The sequence below is a fragment of the Neltuma alba genome, unplaced genomic scaffold (genome assembly GCF_004799145.2).
Source record: "Neltuma alba isolate B1F8T4 unplaced genomic scaffold, ASM479914v2 tig00011962_pilon, whole genome shotgun sequence".
NCBI classification, from domain to species: Eukaryota; Viridiplantae; Streptophyta; class Magnoliopsida; order Fabales; family Fabaceae; genus Neltuma; species Neltuma alba.
The window spans coordinates 475,022-493,225 of NW_021636540.1; the positions used below are offsets into that span (position 1 = coordinate 475,022).

The 18,204-nt window shown below is 37.1% G+C and overlaps 3 protein-coding genes across 4 annotated transcripts; 2 read left to right on the forward strand and 1 right to left on the reverse strand.

Moving 5' to 3' along the window:
- The first annotated feature begins 624 nt into the window (after positions 1 to 624).
- LOC114720059 (cytokinin dehydrogenase 1-like) lies at positions 625 to 3,169 on the forward strand. Its single transcript, XM_028905660.1, has 5 exons — positions 625 to 1,380; positions 1,843 to 1,970; positions 2,061 to 2,321; positions 2,437 to 2,699; positions 2,781 to 3,169. Exons 1-5 carry the CDS (start codon positions 720 to 722, stop codon positions 3,103 to 3,105), a joined length of 1,638 nt encoding a protein of 545 aa, XP_028761493.1. The 5' UTR covers positions 625 to 719; the 3' UTR covers positions 3,106 to 3,169.
- An 833-nt stretch (positions 3,170 to 4,002) lies between these two features.
- Positions 4,003 to 6,814, reverse strand: LOC114720052 (uncharacterized). Of its 2 annotated transcripts, XM_028905651.1 has the most exons (4): positions 6,580 to 6,814; positions 5,729 to 5,768; positions 5,495 to 5,562; positions 4,003 to 4,683 (listed from the first exon to the last, which is right to left on the reverse strand). In XM_028905651.1, the coding sequence occupies exons 3-4, from the start codon at positions 5,502 to 5,504 to the stop codon at positions 4,295 to 4,297; spliced, it is 399 nt and encodes a 132-aa protein (XP_028761484.1). In that variant the 5' UTR covers positions 5,505 to 5,562; positions 5,729 to 5,768; positions 6,580 to 6,814; the 3' UTR covers positions 4,003 to 4,294. The 2 variants fall into 2 exon arrangements, with proteins under 2 accessions (XP_028761484.1, XP_028761482.1); XM_028905649.1 differs by lacking the exon at positions 5,729 to 5,768.
- A 1,950-nt stretch (positions 6,815 to 8,764) lies between these two features.
- LOC114720018 (uncharacterized) lies at positions 8,765 to 18,129 on the forward strand. The gene is made up of 12 exons (XM_028905600.1): positions 8,765 to 11,382; positions 11,588 to 11,827; positions 11,912 to 12,041; positions 12,277 to 12,429; positions 12,563 to 12,789; positions 12,893 to 12,959; positions 13,456 to 13,662; positions 14,146 to 14,381; positions 16,190 to 16,268; positions 16,372 to 16,512; positions 17,197 to 17,518; positions 17,609 to 18,129. Exons 1-11 carry the CDS (start codon positions 8,765 to 8,767, stop codon positions 17,389 to 17,391), a joined length of 4,293 nt encoding a protein of 1,430 aa, XP_028761433.1. The 3' UTR covers positions 17,392 to 17,518; positions 17,609 to 18,129.
- The last annotated feature ends 75 nt before the right edge of the window (positions 18,130 to 18,204 follow it).

Genomic DNA, 18,204 nt, shown 5'->3' on the forward strand with positions numbered 1-18,204 from the left:
TGGTTATAACTATTATTATTACAAAAACTATTTTTTAAAAAAAAAAGATAAATATGACAAATAAAGTGAATTAGAGTCTTATATTTAGGATTAAAATAAGAGTTAAACGAGTTCTTATATTAAAGATAAGAAGTAATATAAAAAAAAGGAAGCACCGTAGACTAACCCTAGATCCCATCAAAACATTCATCCTTTATTTTAACTTTATGTAAATATTAGGACTAATGTACTGCCTTTAATACTTAATATATGAGCTTGTTTGACTTTTATTTTAATTCTAAATATAAGATTTCAATCTATTTTGTCTCTTATGTCTATCTATTTTTTTTTAAAGGCAGTTATTGTAATAATAGTAGTTCTAGTAACTATATTTGATTAATAAATGATATTTTAGGAAAGACAATATCTATTTATTACACATAACTATTTAAATTTTTTTTAATTAATTTAAATTAGTCAACTATTTTATATTAATAATAAAAAGTATTATAATAATTTCAAAAGAAATTTGCGAAACAGACCCGACGAAGCATGAGATTTTGTCTATAAAAGGAGCCTTGAGCGTGACCATGCTGCTCAAACACTCGCCTTCGAATTCCCTTCTCAGTTCTATCACGCTTTCTGCTTGTCCCCTCCTCCTGCCACTCTCCCCCTCCTCCTCTGTTCTGCCTCTCATAAAATCATTCAACTCAGCCCTTCCTCACATCCGAAAATAAAAAATGGTGTCTCTCTCAGCATCTTCTGTTCAACTCTTCATCCTCGTCGTCCTCCTCAGTTCACTTACACTCCACGAAGCCACCACCGTGTGCTACTCCGTTAACAACTCTCTCATACTTCCTCCCTCTGAGATCTTCTTCTCCCTCCAAACACTGCCTCTTGATGGCTCCATCGCCTTATATAGCCATCCTTTTGAACAGGTAGCTGCCAGAGACTTCGGCAACATTTACCATTTTCCTCCACTCGCAGTTCTCAATCCGAACACTGTCTCTGATATTTCACTCATCATCAAGCTCGTCTCCGAGATGGGCTCTGCCTCTGGCTTCAAAATCGCCGCCAGAGGCCATGGCCATTCAATTCAGGGCCAGGCACAAGCACATCAAGGCTTGGTCATTAACATGGAGTCCCTGCGAGAACCAGAAACAATGCAAGTGAAGTACATCAGACGAGGGCTTGTCGGGTTGCCGTATGTGGAAGTTTCAGGGGGAGAGCTGTGGATAAACATACTGCATGAGACATTGAAACATGGGTTGGCTCCGAAATCTTGGACTGATTACCTTCACCTTACTGTTGGTGGAACCCTGTCCAATGCCGGAATAAGTGGCCAAGCTTTCCGCCATGGACCCCAGATTAATAACGTGTTCCAGCTGGAAGTCGTCACAGGTATGTATCGTTCGACCCAAAATCTCTTCCCTTCCCCACCTAATGTGATTTTCTAGTACGTCTAGGCCTGACCAACACCGTATTTGAAAGAGAGGTTTCATCCTACACCCATTGGTTTCCCCGGGCAATGTTTTCGAACCATTCCTAATCGGTGAACAATCCTTTATAGAAAGATTTCGAGTTAGCGGGTTTGCTGAGTAAACTTCGAATTGCACTGTCCCTTTGAGATCCTAAACGAGCTGTAGCATGTGGCTTTGGAATGGCTCATTTTTGTTACCCTATCAATCACTTCATAGAAAAAGAGGGAAGAGAGTTTCCGTAATCTTTCTCTGTTGAATGGCAATCGTGACTGTTTCTATAACCTGTTTTCAAAATAGACCGAGTGAAGATTGTGGGGCAATGATATGAGTTGGAACTTTTGACATTTATGTGGTGTGGGTAACATACATATTTATGTTGTAGGAAAAGGAGAGGTGGTGACCTGCTCAGAAACCCAAAACGCAGACTTATTTTACGGGGTCCTGGGAGGGCTTGGCCAATTTGGCATAATCACCAAGGCTCGTATTTCTCTTGAACCAGCACCAAAGATGGTGAGCATATATATAAACACACCCCTTTACGTCCTCAGAACTGAAGAAAAATTAAGCACGCATCCCAATAATTAATATCTATTTATGCAGGTGAAATGGATTAGAGCGCTGTATTCAGATTTCTCCGTGTTCGCCAGGGATCAAGAGTATTTAATATCAATTGAAAACACATTTGATTATATTGAAGGATTCGTGATCATAAATAGAACCGGCATCCTCAATAGCTGGAGATCTTCCTTCAGTCTGAAAGAGCCACTTCAAGTCAGCCAATTCGATTCAGATGGAAGGACCTTTTATTGTCTGGAAATGGCAAAATACTTCAACCCAGAAGAATCTGAAGCCATGAATCAGGTGAGTCAGCCATGCCTAGCAAACAACATTAATTGTAGCTGCGGGAAAAAATTCGCTGTCTCCGCTGAAGAAAAATCTCATCTTTTTTTTTTTTTTTTCACTCGTTCAAATGCAGAGCGTCGAGCATCTTTTGTCAGAACTGAGTTATATTCCCTCCACAATCTTCCTGACAGAAGTTTCTTACGTGGAGTTCCTGGATAGGGTCCATGCTTCTGAAATGAAGTTGAGAGCAAAGGGATTATGGGATGTTCCCCATCCTTGGCTGAATCTTTTCATTCCGAGGAGCAAAATTCACGACTTCAATCAAGAGGTGTTTGGCAAAATCCTTACAGATTCAAGTAATGGTCCCATTCTCATTTACCCCGTCAACCAAACAAGGTACTAGCTTTAACTTTACTGTAATCAAACACTAAATTAACAAGCCCCACTTATAATCTCTCTCTCTCTTTCTCCTCGTAGGTGGAACGGTAAAACCTCTTTGGTTACACCAGAGGAAGATGTTTTCTACGTAGTAGCATTCCTGCCCTCTGCAGTCCCAAATTCTGTAGGCAAAGACAGCTTGGAAAACCTACTGAACCAAAATAAACGGATCGTAGAATTCTGTACCAGTGCTCGTTTAGGAGCGAAGCAATATCTTCCCCACTACACCACCAAAGATGAATGGCAAGCCCACTTTGGGTCTAGATGGGAAGCATTCTTCCAAAGAAAGTTAGCGTATGACCCACTCGCACTTCTCGCCCCAGGGCACAGAATCTTTGAAAACGCAATCTCAACTTCCTGTTAAGAATGTCATGCTGTAAATTTGTTTATAATTAATATTAATATTTTATATGCTTCTCAGAAGTTAATAATTAATCAAAACCTTTTTGAGACTAATCAACTTTTGCTAGTATGATAATGAAGTCATCTCAAAATATTAGTGGCATGCTTACAAGCTAGAGAAACAAAAAACGAACTTTTCTAATCCAAAGGGGTTTAAATTAAAACCTGCGCATGGCTAACCATCGAATTCGTACAAGCATCCCGCAAACTCCAGTGTCTTGGTTATCTAAGATATTTTCATGTAATATAATATTTATTTAACTAATTTGATTAGATTAAAAAAATTAAATTAGTAAATTATAAAAAATGTAACATTTTTTGTATAACACCAAAATCATATTTCTTAGTATTTTTTTTATTTTTGTACTTGATTATAATTGAGGAAGATTAATAAAGTACCCTTCCGTTCTAATTATAAGACCCTTATACCACCCTTATATTTAGAGCTGAGGAGTGATTTAGAAAAAATTAATAAATATAAGAAATAGATCTTATATTTAAATAAGATCAACTCAATAATTAAATCTTACATTAAGAATAGAAAGAATACTTGTATTACTAGCCTATTAGTGAGTATTTAAATTAGTTTTTTAAAAATAATTTTACAATGTAAGAAGGAAGCACGTGAAATAAATTTTATCTCGATTTGTATAAAAATATTTTTTAAACACTTTTAATGTTGTTCAAACAAGCATCCAACGTTGCCACTAACAAAATACCAGCAATGAAACCCATGCCTGCAGAACATTATAAATTTACCCTGTAAAATTCAGTTAATCTCATAGATGGCCATAGCCCAGGGCCATTAAATTTGGTGAGAAGATGGAACAATGGCCCCCCGGGGAAAAGGGGGCATTAGGATGATACAAATTTGCAATATTTTAGAGGAGAAAAATATGTGATGTTTTACATGAAACGTGAGAATGGAGGGAAAAGTTGCCGTGGTTCCGCAAAAGGGGAAAAGGGGGAAAACAGTGTTAGAATCCAGCATCTCAACGACTCAACTCCATAAGTCAAACCAAGCACAAGCTAATATACTAGCTAGAATATCCTAACATGGACAAGGTTTAACTAAAACGCGTACAAATTAGGACAAGGTTAAAAACAACAAAAAGTTAGAAACCCTTGTGCAAACAACAGCGAAAGAACGATTATTTTCCCTTTGTTGATTCAATCCAACCGAGGCCTGGTCTACTTATATTCCCCTGGGGTTCTTCATAATCTCGTGCATCGCGAATTGAAGCTTCAAAGTCGGTAGAATCACTTGCAACAGGCAGGAAGCTACTGATATCATCTCTAGCACCAAATCCCCCAGCCCTTATAACATCATCAGGTGTAATGGACGCCTCCATGTTAACTTCGGCAGCTGCATCAAGCTCTTCAGAAGTTCTCCCTTCTGCCCCCTTTTCTCCGTCTTTCTGATCAGCTCCCTTTGCCTCCACATTTCCTGAATTAGTATTTTTCATGGCTTCTTTCTTATCAGATTCAGAATGAGATGTTTCGGCTGACACATCCTCCATACAAGTGTTCTCGTTCTTATCTGATGAATTCATCGTCGTAGACAGTCAATTAGCAGGAGGAGTCATGTAAATTGTAATAATTATATTGACCCAAGATAAATAGATTAAGAAGCATCTTTTCAAAAATAGAATTACTGAGTAATAGATTGTCATATTGATCATTTTCAGGTCATGCAATTGAAAGTAGTCATGTGTGACCCTTAGCGGTAGAAGCTTCACGGTTCACACAAAATTCCACGTCAGTTCTAAAGTAGCACAAAAGAACTTCAAATAAACTTTTAGTACAAAAGAACTTTAAATAAACTTTTAAAACAGCCCGATACTGCATTCCCTTCTCCCAGTCATAGGAGTCGGATAAAAAATTGGCAAGTGTTCACACCAACACGAACGGATCGAAAGTTATGCTTGCTCACTCTGCTGTGGCATGCATTATGGAACTCCACACCACACACCTATAAACTTGTAAGACGAGCAAAATTCATATTAAGAAACTTGTCCACAGACTTCAAAAGATCAAATTAGCTATAAAAATTTTGAATCAAGCACAAACAGATACTCATGAAATGCACAATTAAATTCCAGAAGAATAGCCTGTTATCTGATGAACTTATCATAGACAATTTAAGTGATCGTCCTTCTCTTCAAAAAAAATAAGGACTTTTATTCAATTCCTTCAAATATGATGATTTTCAACCTTTACGAGGCTTTATCTGAGTGAAAGAATGGACATAAAATGCATTTCAGAATGCACTTTCAGACAATCCTGATGCTAGTAAGGACTGCCAACCAGAGAGCTTCAGATAAACGTAAATAATTAATAATAACACTCACCACGCATCATTTTATCCAGGTTCTTGATATAGCTAAAACCCACCACAGGAACTTCCGAAAATGCAAATCTGCAGAAGTTAATTAAATTAGCACCAGTGACATGATAAGTTTTAATTAAGTTAGCACCAGTGATATGATAAGTTTTGATATTATCTGGCACAAAGTCTACACCAGAAAAGGACTTTGACAACATTGTAGAATTAAAGTCAAAGGAAAATACACTCAGTCACTCACATCGCCGAACATGAAACTAATTACTCTCTTTCCTCTTTCTCTGACAAAAGAAACACGGCAGTTAATTGGGCTGAATATCAGACTGTTTATAAGCAGGAAATGTAACTGGAGAACTTGAAGGTATGAGAAGAAGAAATTTCAATTAGAACTAAGGATTTACAAATTAACAGAAACGATTCCGGAGTAGACTCCATTAGTTTTTGTCTCGCAGTGATGCAATGGAGAATGAAGTGGCGCCGGTACACCTACTAAGAAAGTACAGCAAATAATTCCTTCTTATCCGGACTTCAAGAGAAAGCAGAAGGCTTGGTGAAATGAATAAAGGAAAACACATAGTAGAAGGTACAGATTGTATCTAAGCCAATGATCTTATCTTCTTTATACCGGGAAATTTGACCGGCTAAGACTACCAAATTTTACCTTGTGAGAGCATTAAAGAAAGAGACACAGGCATATTCATGTAACCGATCGAGACTGCCCACAGCCAATAACGCGTAACCCCAAGCGTCACTCAGAACAAAAAATGAAAATTTTTATTACGGTGAGATATCTCCTGCCTGTACCCGAAGTGGGGTTCATGTTCATAACCAGATTAAAAGAGGCTAAAAAGCGAAATTATATATCGTCAAATGTTTTCTTGCATCGGGTATTCCAGAAAGGCATCAGAACTAAAGTTCAGGTCCCGTATAATGCCCCATGAGACAGTCAAAACTTAAAGGCAAGTACTTGAACTGGCAAATCTATTTTACAACGCTACGAAACCGAAATTTGCTAGACCCGGTTCAATGTTCTTGCAAGTAACATATTGATCATCTTCGACAAGAAAAAGAAAGAAAAAAAATTAGCAGTACCTGAAGAAATGCAAAAACTACAGAAGAGAAGTCCAAAGTTGTCCGCCACAAATATAACTTGGCCGCGGCTCCCCTTTGTCTCGTTTTTTCCAAAGCGAAGCTCCGAGAGATAAAGGAGCAACGTGTTCGCCGGTGTCACAGATGTCCGAAGAATTTATGAAACCGATCTGCGTGAAAGCAACGCTCGAGCCTCGAGGCGTCGAGCAGTAGAGTCATCGGCGAGTGAGTCGGCAAGGATGCAACTGGCAACTGAAGGTTTTTATCAAAAGTAAATTATGAATAAAGTTTTGAATGTAAGAAAATAAGACTATGGATAATGTGACAGTTTTTAAATCCAGCCCATCCATGCACCCTATAAAGCCCATATCTAATTCCTTGTCAATAATATAATTTGGTCAAATTGGGTTAACATAGTTTTTTTACTTCAGATTTTGATATACTTTTTTTTTTTAGGTCCAAACCCCCGACAGAATTTGATATACTATAATGTAAATAATTATTTTACGAATATTAAAAAAATTAGTTAAATTAGTTATTTATAATAAGTATATATTATTTTTTTAAAAAATATTTTTATTAATCATATGCATCATGATAAAAATCTTTTAATATGTGTAATCATGAACTACTTTAAAAAAATAATTAGTAAAAAAAAAATTAATGCCTTATGCTCAATCAAATTAGATCTCCGAGACTTCATCTAACTTTTATATTTAAAATATAAAGTAGTAGTTTATATCTTACATTTGGGATAAAAAGGAGGGGACGTAAAAATGGAAGGGCGGGAATCAAACTTTAATTAGATTAACTTTTTTTTTCAAAATTAAAAACAAATGCATGGAGCTTAAAGAGATCATTAAAAAAAAAAAGTGGAAAAAGAAGAGTTCAGTTTAAATTACAGCGAATTTTATACTTTATGTTTACGCGAGTCCTTTTTTTCTTTTTTTTGGGCCAACTATATTTATGGGAAGCTTGAATGAAGGCTTCTGCCAGCCAATGTCAATCATGTCTGCTTCCGCTGGAGCCTGAAGTCGATGGATATCCATTTGTTTTCATTGCTGAGAGGACGAGCGGCGCTGGACTTCTTAAATATGCCAAGCAGCTCTGCCTGCTTTACGTTTTTGGGGTATCTGTGGTAAGCAGAGATCTCTTTCCAGCTGAATTGACTCAACGGAAACATACGTCCATATATTATTATAAGGACCCTTCATGTTGTCGAGTTTTAAGTTAGACCACCTCATCAGGTCTTACAGTACAACTTATAATTAAACACATTTTTAAGGTTTTTTTTTAAACTTTTTATAAAGAAAGTTACTTATTTAGTAGTATTACTTTTAAACCAGTTAGTTGAACGCTCATATAATAAGAAAAGAAGATAATACTACCTCCTGCCCTTAATATAAGACTTTATTTGATTTTATTTCGGTCATAAATATAATACCCCAATCTACTTTGTTTCTCGTATTTATACATTTATTTTTCAAATTAGTCATTCTAACAATGAAAGTTATAATCAATACACTTAATTAGTTGGGATATTTTAGGAAAGACAACACTTATTTAATACAAATAATTAACTTAACTTATTTTCTTAATCTCCTCAAATTAGTCAACTAGCTCTTATAATTATGACCGGAGGTAGTACTTACTAATATGTAACATCTATTATATCCTAATAATTTAATGAAAACGTCATAAAAAAAACCTTAAAAATAGAAAAATTGTAAATAAAAACCCATTATAACATTAGTATTAGTTTTGACAATAATTAATAAGCAATTGACAACAATTTTTGTAAACAGGTCATTATATGCAATTTTTTAATTTTAAATGTCTTTTTTTGTGATTTTTTCTAATTTAATTTGCTTAATGTTTTTTTTAAACCACAATTTCACAATAACGTGTATAAGGACAAGGCTAATATTGATGGAAAAGATAACAGCAGGATGCCAATTTCCCAACTAATTTTTGGTGGGTGTTAAATCACAGGGCAATACGTTGCCGTTCCTGTTGGGGCTTCCGCCGCACTTCATCCTCACACTTGATTGTTCCCTTACATATAAAGGAAAAAGAAAGCTCCACGCCATTTCCGAAAGCGAGCGTGAATTTGAACTTTGGGTGAGAAGCACAATTTTAAAGGGTCAAGCAAAACCCTACGCTCCTCGCCCCTTCTCCGTCCACTTTAATGTCGCCGGCGGCGGCCGTGCACTTGCGGTCTCCGATCCAACCTTCCTCCATGCAAAACCCCAATTCAATTCCTGATGCAACCTCTCATCCGCCTTTCGATCACTCGGCTTTTAGTTATGCTCATTTCTCTGAGAGTGGTGAAAGATTAAACCCTTCAGCTTTCGGTAATGCCAGCGGCCTCGGATTCGCTACGGCTTTCGCTCAGCCTGGACTATCGGGTGCAGGTTCAACAGCTTCGTCTAGGTCGAGGCCGAGGCTTGCGAAGTTCAGGAAGCAGTCAGCGTCTCAGCATGCGAGGTCCAGAAGTAGAACCGCCACCGGTGAGTTGAGTTCGGATTTTAATCCATTTCGTTCAACGGTTGGCAGCTCGGATCAGGTAAATAGTTATAATAGCGCGTCAAACGGGTTTATGGAATGTCCTGCTGGATCAGAGAATGGTCCCGGAGCTGGTAATGGTGGCTTCGTAAATTGTCGGTCGAAGTTCCCGAACACTGGTTTTGTGTTTGGCTCTCAGAGGAGTGAGTTTGCTGTAAATTTAAATTCCCAGCATGTAGTTACAGAAGAATTGGATTGCTCCCTTAGCAGAGGGAAGGTAACAAATGAGAAAGAAACGGAGGTCAGGAAAAGTTATCCGGTGGAGTTTATATTTAATAGTAAACGGAGTGATATGGAATCAAGTTCACGCCAGGACAGACAAAAAACCAGTGGAAATTCAGTGAACATAGCTTCTGGTGACGTGAGAAGCGCGGAATTGGATTTGGAGACTGAACATAGGAAGAGTAGTAGCTCGGGGTTTGTTTTTTGTGCTGATCAAAAGGATTCAGGCTCTAACTTAAATATCCTGGAGGAAGTGTATAGTAAAGATGTGGAGAACTCTGGCGTTGATGATGGTGAGAAGACGGATTGTAAGACTGAACCAGAGTGTGTAAAGAAGGATAGTTTTGTTTTCGTTTTTGGTGGCAAACAAACTGATAAAACATCAACTTTTAATGTCAAAAAGCAGGAGTCCCTTGACAGCATGGGAAAGTCCAATTGCGATATGGGTTCTTTAAATCCCAAGACTGAGACACTTAGTGATAGTAACATGCATCCTGATCAGGATTACCATTTGAGTAATGGTAAGAGTGGATCTGGATGTACTAATAGTACTGCTAATGCTTCTAGCACTTTTCCTGCTCCTAGTTTGACAGATGAAATGAAGAAGTTGAACATAAATAATTCTGAGAAAGTTAGTGGTGCTGATATCATGGGAAATTTAAAAAATTCATTTGTAAATAGTGACAATTGTTTTGTGTTTGGAAGAAGTGAGAAGGCTACTGTCTCCTCTAGTGCCAGTTTGGGAGTCAGTGCTGATCTTCAACAGTCCTGTCCTAATGTTGCTTCAGAGAATACTGATGGGGTCAAAACATGTAAAAGAAATGATATTCAAAATGGAATTGGGTGTGATATTGCCCATGGTTCTGCGGGAATATCTTTCTCTGAGCCATCCTCGGGTCAGGAAAGCGTTGGAAATTTTTACTCAGGCAAAATTTCTGAGTGTCAAGTACTTGAAGATTCACAAGTGAATGTAGCTAAAGCATCATTTGGTATTGACTCTCAATCAAAAAGTCATGTCTCCGCAAACCATTCCATGGGTGTGGATCAAGATAAGCGTTCTAATGGTTTTACAAACATCCCTGAAGTACCTGCGGAGCCTTTCGTGGATTTCAAACCACCAGCATGGGATCCTTCTCGTTTTAAAGAAAATTTATTTCCTGCATCAAATAAAAAGTTAGGATCAAAACTAAAGGGCAGATCTTCTAAAGAAAGAGGACCAAAAGAGGTGAGAAGAAAATTGAAGTCACATTCCTCAAACAAGAAACAGATAAAGAAAGATCATGTATCAAATTACGGAAGTAGCTCGCATGATACCCCTGATTCTTGTGGTAGCTACTCACCCATGGATTTTTCTCCTTATCACGAAACAAGAGATGATGATCAAGATATTAAAGCTTCAGCACAGTTAAATGAACCATCAATCTCAGACCACAACCATGTGCCCTCAGAAGTTCCCATTCCCTCTGATTATAAAGATCAACATTCGGTTACTGTGGGGGGCAGAGAAGATATTTATACACATAATTCCAAAAGTGGAGATCCAAATGAGAGCAAGCCTTCATCAAACAATGGAAATTCTTCTATTGGTGATTCCCAATCATTTGGCCCTGAAGCAGCCTGTCCTAGTTTGAATAAAGAACAGGCCTGTAGCAGTAGTAGAGCTGGAGCTTGTGCAGATGCTGGGGCTGCCTTTAGGTCAAGCACTGATCAGTCTGGCTTTGCTCCCAGCCTTGGTGATCCAACACAGAATTATTTTACATTTTCTGCATCATCAACTAGAGAGAGTACTGTTTCATCAGTTAAGCGCAAACAGAAGAAGAAATATAGGAGGAAAGTGGGAATTGACTCGTATATTATCTCTCCAAATATGAATGAAAAGTTTGGATCTCCTGTTCCAATTTCACTGTCGCCGTACACTGATGTAACAATGAATAGATCTGAGAATAATGATCCGTTGAAGGGGGGGGATTTTGCATCGTTGCCTACAACTCAAGAAATCTGCGAAAAGTGGAAACTCAGGTGCTTATCATAGTAATTTTTTTTTTCGGGATATATACTAATATAGCATTTAAGCAAATGAAAAAAAAAAAAATTGGAAGGCAATCTTTTTAGAATTTAGTTGCCGTTTGTCTCTCTGTTTTTTTTTTTTTGGGCTATTTCTATTAGATCTCATGAGAAAAAATCGTATCTTTTATTTATGGCATGCATCTATGTTTCCATCCAGGGGAAACCAAGCTTATAAAGATGGGGATCTTTCTAAAGCTGAGGACTTCTATACAATCGGAATAAATTCTATCCCTCCAACTGAAAGGTCTGGGTGCTTGAGTAAGCCTCTTTTACTATGCTATAGTAACCGTGCAGCTACACGAATGGGTCTCGGGAGGATTAGAGAGGCTCTGGGGGACTGCCTCACGGCTTTCACTCTTGACTCCACCTTCCTGAAATTACAGATGAGAACTGCAAAGTAAGGGTTTTGTCCCTCTCTTTTTAGATTTTGAAATAGGATGATTTCCATCCCTTAGTAATGAAATGTGATTTTCTTTTCCAGCTGTTACCTTTTGCTGGGAGAGCTAGAAAATGCTCAGCAGTATTTCAATAAGTGCTTGGAATCAAGTAATGGTGTTTGTTTGGATCGGAGAGTCACTGTAGAAGCATCTCAAGGCCTACAAAAAGCTCAGGTATGTCAATTGTTTTCTTTTATGAGCGTAGGGCAACTGAGGGAACATAAGTATAATGCTCTTTAAAATCTTTTTTGTCAAACTATTCATAATTGATTCTTTTCCTGGGCAATTTTATATTACTATTTGTTATTACTACTATCAGTTTTCAGTCAGCAGTTAATTTTTCACTTCTCTTTTCGTTCGTTCGTTCCCTTTTGTAAGATGGCTAACGAGTGACTTTCCATATTAACAGAATGTGGTTGAGTGTAGAGATGGTGCTTCCGAACTCTTGAAAAGGAAGGATTCTGATGCAGCTGCCAAAGCCTTAGGACTAATTTCTAAGGCATTGTCAATAAGTTTATACTCAGAAAAGTTGATTCAAATGAAGGCAGAGGCTTTGTATTTGGTACGTTTCTATTAAAATATTTGTGTAATATATCTTTATGCCTCTATATTCCTCTTGTTCGCTGTTGTTTTCTTCCAATTTTTTTTTTTTTACATGGCTGATAAAGTTGTCTGTTTCTGGGGATATAATGCAGCTGCGAAAGTACGATGCAGCAATACAGCTTTGTGAGCAGAGCCTATGTCTTGCAGAAAAAAATTTGGCAAACAATGCAGAGAATGTGAATACTTCCACGCATGACAGTAACCTGGGTGTCAGATTGTGGAGGTGGTCATTGATATCCAAGTGTCACTTTCATGCGGGAAGGCTTGAAGCATCACTTAATGTTCTTGAGAAGATACAGCAAGCTGTGTCCCTCAACAAGTAATTCAAAATTCATCAAGCATGTTCATTCTTTACTTTGCCCTTATAATCAAAAATGTTTTTTGAATGCTGCATGTGTTTGATGGTCATTTCATTTATCTAGGTTTGTTGAGGACATTGAACCTTCGTTGTCATTAGCTACTACAATACGAGACCTTCTATGCCACAAGGTAATTTCTAAATGTTCATTTTCCTACATTGATGTCTAAAAGATAATTATGAAATGCTATACTATATTGTTGTCATGTTTAGGTGTCATTCAATCATATGGTGGAAACAGATTTGTACAGCACTGTCTGTTATTATTCCTGTATCAATGATGGCATATACTTTCTTTTAAATTTGTCGAGTATATTATTGAAGACATCCATGGAAATACAAAAGAATCCCATCGTAGCATCATTTAAGTAGTTCTCAAAGGGCCTTTTTCCCCCTTTTTAATGTCACTGAGGATGATTCTTTAATTGTTCTTTTTAGAAGATATGTTCTAATTTAATATTCTCTACTCATTAAATCATATATATGTACATGGGATTACATAGGTCGTCTTTTCACACTTCACTGGGACTAGTTTAAGGTTTACAGTGTGTACTAACTCCAGGTGTTATTAGAATATTAGCATTTTTTAGGGCTATGTTGTGTCCTTATTATTCTTGTTGATAACAGAATGCAGGAAATGAATATTTTAAGTCGAAAAAGTATACAGAAGCAATTGAGGAATATACTGTTGCTTTGTCTAGCAACATCAAGTCACGTCCTTTTGTGGCAATATGTTTCTGCAACCGTGCTGCGGCACATCAAGCTTTGGGCCAAATAACTGATGCCATTTCAGACTGCAGTGTTGCTATGGCCCTTGATGGAAATTATGCTAAGGTATGCTTTTCTCAAATCCCATCATTATGTATGCGTGCTAAGATTTTTCTCTTCAGCGTGCCATAGCCTAGAGGCTAGCTTAAATCGTCTGAAAAATAATAACTCTGGACAGTTAATGAGTTTCCTGGGCTATTGCATTTTTATTATGATATGGCTTATGATAAATTTAGTCATCATGTTGATACGGATATATATATATATATACACACACATATTAATTTATCATGAACTGTCTTTCTTATGATTTTAGAAAGGTACCCTATATAGGTTGCTTAGTGTTGGCAGGGTTTTGTAGTTCATTCTTAATTTGCTTGCTGTTACTTGATCAATGTATTTGACTTCTATGCATATTGAACTTTCCTTCTTAAAACGGGTCATCATGTTCTGTGAGATTGCATTATTTTGTTCTCTGTAGATAGAAATCTTTTTCCACTTTTATTATTATTTGCAAGTGGGGAGGTCATCTGATCGTTCCCTTTTCAGGCAATCTCAAGAAGAGCTACCTTACATGAGATGGTTAGAGATTATGAGCAAGCAGCTTGTGACCTCAAGAGACTTCTATCCGTTCTTGAAAATCAATCTGATGAAAAGAACAAGCAGGCTGGCACACCAGACGGGTCAAATGGAGTTGTGAAAGAATCTAGGCAAGTGCATCAGCATTTGCTTTCGGTGGAAGAGAAAGCCAAAAAGGAAACTCCCTTGGACTTTTACCTTATTCTGTAAGTACTTTATATGATTGGAGCTTTCTCATCAGTTAATATATTCTGACTTTGCCTAGGTTTAATCCATTGTACATAGAATATATGTTTGTGCAGCCAAAAGTCGACAAACTGAATGTGCCTTAAATCCCAATGACCACCCTTTGCCCCAGCATCCTCTACATGACGAAGTCATTGAATGTACTGGGAAGTGGAACCTCGACGGGGGATGCCAGCACATTCTGTACGAAGATGAGAAAAATATAGGGAGTGTCTCTGTGAAGCTAAAACCTCAGATTCCGTTAGGTGCTTAGTTTTGCACGTATTCAGAGTTTACAAAGGGGTTTAAAAAATTACTAATTATTAGTAAGGCTCCCGTTCAATCTAGAGGGCGAATATTGTGTTAAGCTGATTGAAAGAGTCTCAGCTACAATGCTATCAAGAATCTTAAATAGAGGTGCAAATGAAGAGGAATACAAAACTAATAGGCTTGAATTGAAGTGATGCACTTACCCAGGGAGACAAATGCATCATACTTGTGTCTCTAGATAGAAGAATGATTCTATATGAGTGGAGAATGTTAAAAAAGCATGTTGGTGTAGTAGGTAGATATGAGCTGTTTGCTCTCACTAAAAGATATGCTAAATAACGGCAGACTAAGTTTTGTTTAGTATATAGTTGTAGTTATATGAGGGTTTGGGTTGATGAGAATAGGCCCAACTTGTGTACTGTATTGCATGTAGTTCCGCATATGGCCGAACTATGTAATGCATGCTGTGATATGATCAATGATATGTGAAGACGTGGCAAAAACGAAGAAAAAAATACGTGTGAAAACATTATTCAGCAAACCATTAGGTCAATTTGGTAACAATAAAGAACCATAAACTTTAAAATTGAAAAAAGAAAGGAAGAAAGAAAGCATTGCACCAATTAATTATTAATCATTAAATGATATGTGAAGCTTCTCTCGGGTGATGTTAAGCATTATTGGTGTATTGCTGACCTCAGCCATACATCAAATTATTTTCATTGCCTTATTAATCGTGTTAAATCATTTTGATATTTTCTTAAAAGCATGTTGTCAAAGAGGAAGCACCACTTTTCTTGAGTGCCAAACCAGTGTCTCAGGTTACTCGATAAGGGACTTAGGTGTCCTATACAATCCATCGTTTATCATATACTTGCAACTTCTGATACACCAATTGAAGCTTTCTACTTTGAAGTGTTTCTACTACACCGAGCAACAATTGTGTCTTATGCACTGATGCATCATCGTTGAGTGCTTTGTGCAACATATGTCAAGTAACTAATGGCACATGGAAGAAATATGTTCAAAAATAGTTGAAAATATGTGATACTACCTCTAGTTCTTAATATAAGACTTTGTTAACTAATCTGAAAAAATTAAAAAAATTATTAAGTTACTTGTTTATAGCATATGTTACATGATATTTTTAAAATACTTACACATATCATTAGATTGTACATCAATTTATAAAAGTGGTAAATTAATTTAGAGAAAAACGATAAATATAATTACTTTAAGGTAATTTATTAACTTAATTTATTCAAATAAATCAATTAGGTCTTATATTAAGGACCGAGAGTAGTATTTGATAATTTTGTCATGAGTTAACTGTTTTCAAGCAGGCTTTTTCAACAATGTAAAATGTATCATGAGCAAAACTGTCAAAATAACACCAGATGAGACTATACTGATTAGACTGGGACATCCATTGCACACTCGTGAATTTTCTTTTATGCATAACTGCTAAGGTAAGGCTTCTTAAATCTAATATCTTTGTATGTAAACCTGTCTATACCAGAGGAGTCAAACCCACTGATACAGCAACTGATATCAAAAAGGCTTACCACAAGGCAGCTCTCCGACACCATCCAGACAAGGTTTGAGTGTTTTATTGTTAATTCTGGATATCATCACTTTAATTATATTTTTGGAAGTTTTAAACTTAATGTTAGGTATTTCTCTTGCGTTGCTTAAATTTAGGCTGGTCAGTTGCTGGCAAGAAGTGAATCTGGAGATGAAGCCCAAATCTGGAAGGAAATTGCACAGGAGGTGTACAAGGATGCTGATAGGCTTTTCAAAATGATTGGAGAGGCATATGCTGAGCTGTCTGATCCTACCAAGGTATTTGCCAAATTGATTATTCCTAATTATCATTCAGCTCAAGCTCAAGTCTCGATGGTTTTTTTATCTTCGCAAATTAATGTTATTTTCTCTTCGAATGTTTATATTTTGAGAGTGGAGAGAGACTGAGAAATAGGGAGGAGGAGCAAGAGAGAAAATTGATAAGGGGACAGCTCACAGTACTATATTCGTAGACTGTGGCTGCATAGCATTTAATCAAGTAGTGAACTTTATTCTGAAAACTGTACTCCTCTCTTCAGTTCCTCTCAGGCTGTGGAAGCATGTTATGCCCTGAGCTTAGTACACAGGCTAACCAAAGAAGCCATAGGGCTTTGTGAATCTACATGCGAACTGATTTTCTGAATAAACCCAACCCATCCTGACCATGTTCTGCAAAAGCTAATATATAGAAGAAAGTGGCATGAATGCTTTTTCCCGAGAAATTAACATACCCTCTAAATGCCAGTTTGAGGTGTGACGTCTACTGGAGGGCAGGTTTTCTCCTTTCATTTGTTTCTCTTCTTCAATGGGGTAGGGATGAGTCCAAAATTTTATTGTAGTGTTTTTTTTTTTTTTATGCCTCAAAATTTTACCGTGGTTGAGCTCCTTAGTTCGCAATAAAGATCTGTTATGTCTTGCACATCGTTGATTTTAAATTTGATAAACTGCTTTCTTTGATTATAGCGCTCAGAATATGATTTTGAAGAGGAGATAAGGAAAACTAAGCAAAGCAGCAGAGGTGGCACATGCCGCAGATCTTCTGATTTTAATGGGTATGGAAGACCGTCTGATTTTTATAGATCTTCTGATAGAAGTTCTAGCAGACGACACGGACGGGATCATTGGAAGACATATGGAAATTCATATTCTCGATGGTGAGAGGATACAGAAGTGGTTGTTGACATTCCCTGGTCCAATCTAAAGTGACGCTCCTTCTACTCATTAATGATGAAGACCTTGGATTCAATGATGGTGTGAAATAAGTGGCTTGGTTATGGCGTCTCAGGTAATAATTGTTCCTTTACTCAGTCGAATCGAAAGTAACTACTAACTCGGGCCTATTTCTCTAATAAGATCTGTATGGCAAATATTGCAGGCATTGTTACAAGTAATATAGCATCAAGCAGCCAAGACAAGGATTGGGAACGTGGGCTACAAAATCTTGTTTTGATCAATTACAAAGCAGTTTCAATTATTTGTTTTGGGGCTAGCAGAGTCTATTTATGTAAGGGTTCGATCGTATATAGTGATGGTGCCATTTTAGAATGGTGAAGGAGGGCGGATGTGATTAGTCTGTACTTTTTCTGGCCAAATGATTAGCCTATACTTAACATACGTGTAATTGCGTGCCTAGGGAGAAGTGGGTCGTCAATAAAGCTTGAGGCAATTCTAGGATATGGGGTTACTGCACCGCTCGGGCCGGTGTTGAAGATTTTGGTTTGGACTGAACCGTTGCAGTAGTTTCTCCCTCTTAGTCGTCCACTTGAATCTGGATTTTGGATTTTTTAATTACTATTTTTGGTCTTAATTATAAAATCTCATTTATAGATTATAAATGAGATTTTATTAGTAGAAATATATATATTTTCACAAAAGGGTCTGACTTTTCTGTTTCAAGGCGCGGCAATGTGATTTTACTTTAAAATGTTCCATGGATGGGTTTTTTCAAACCAAGGATGGGAAAATTGGTTC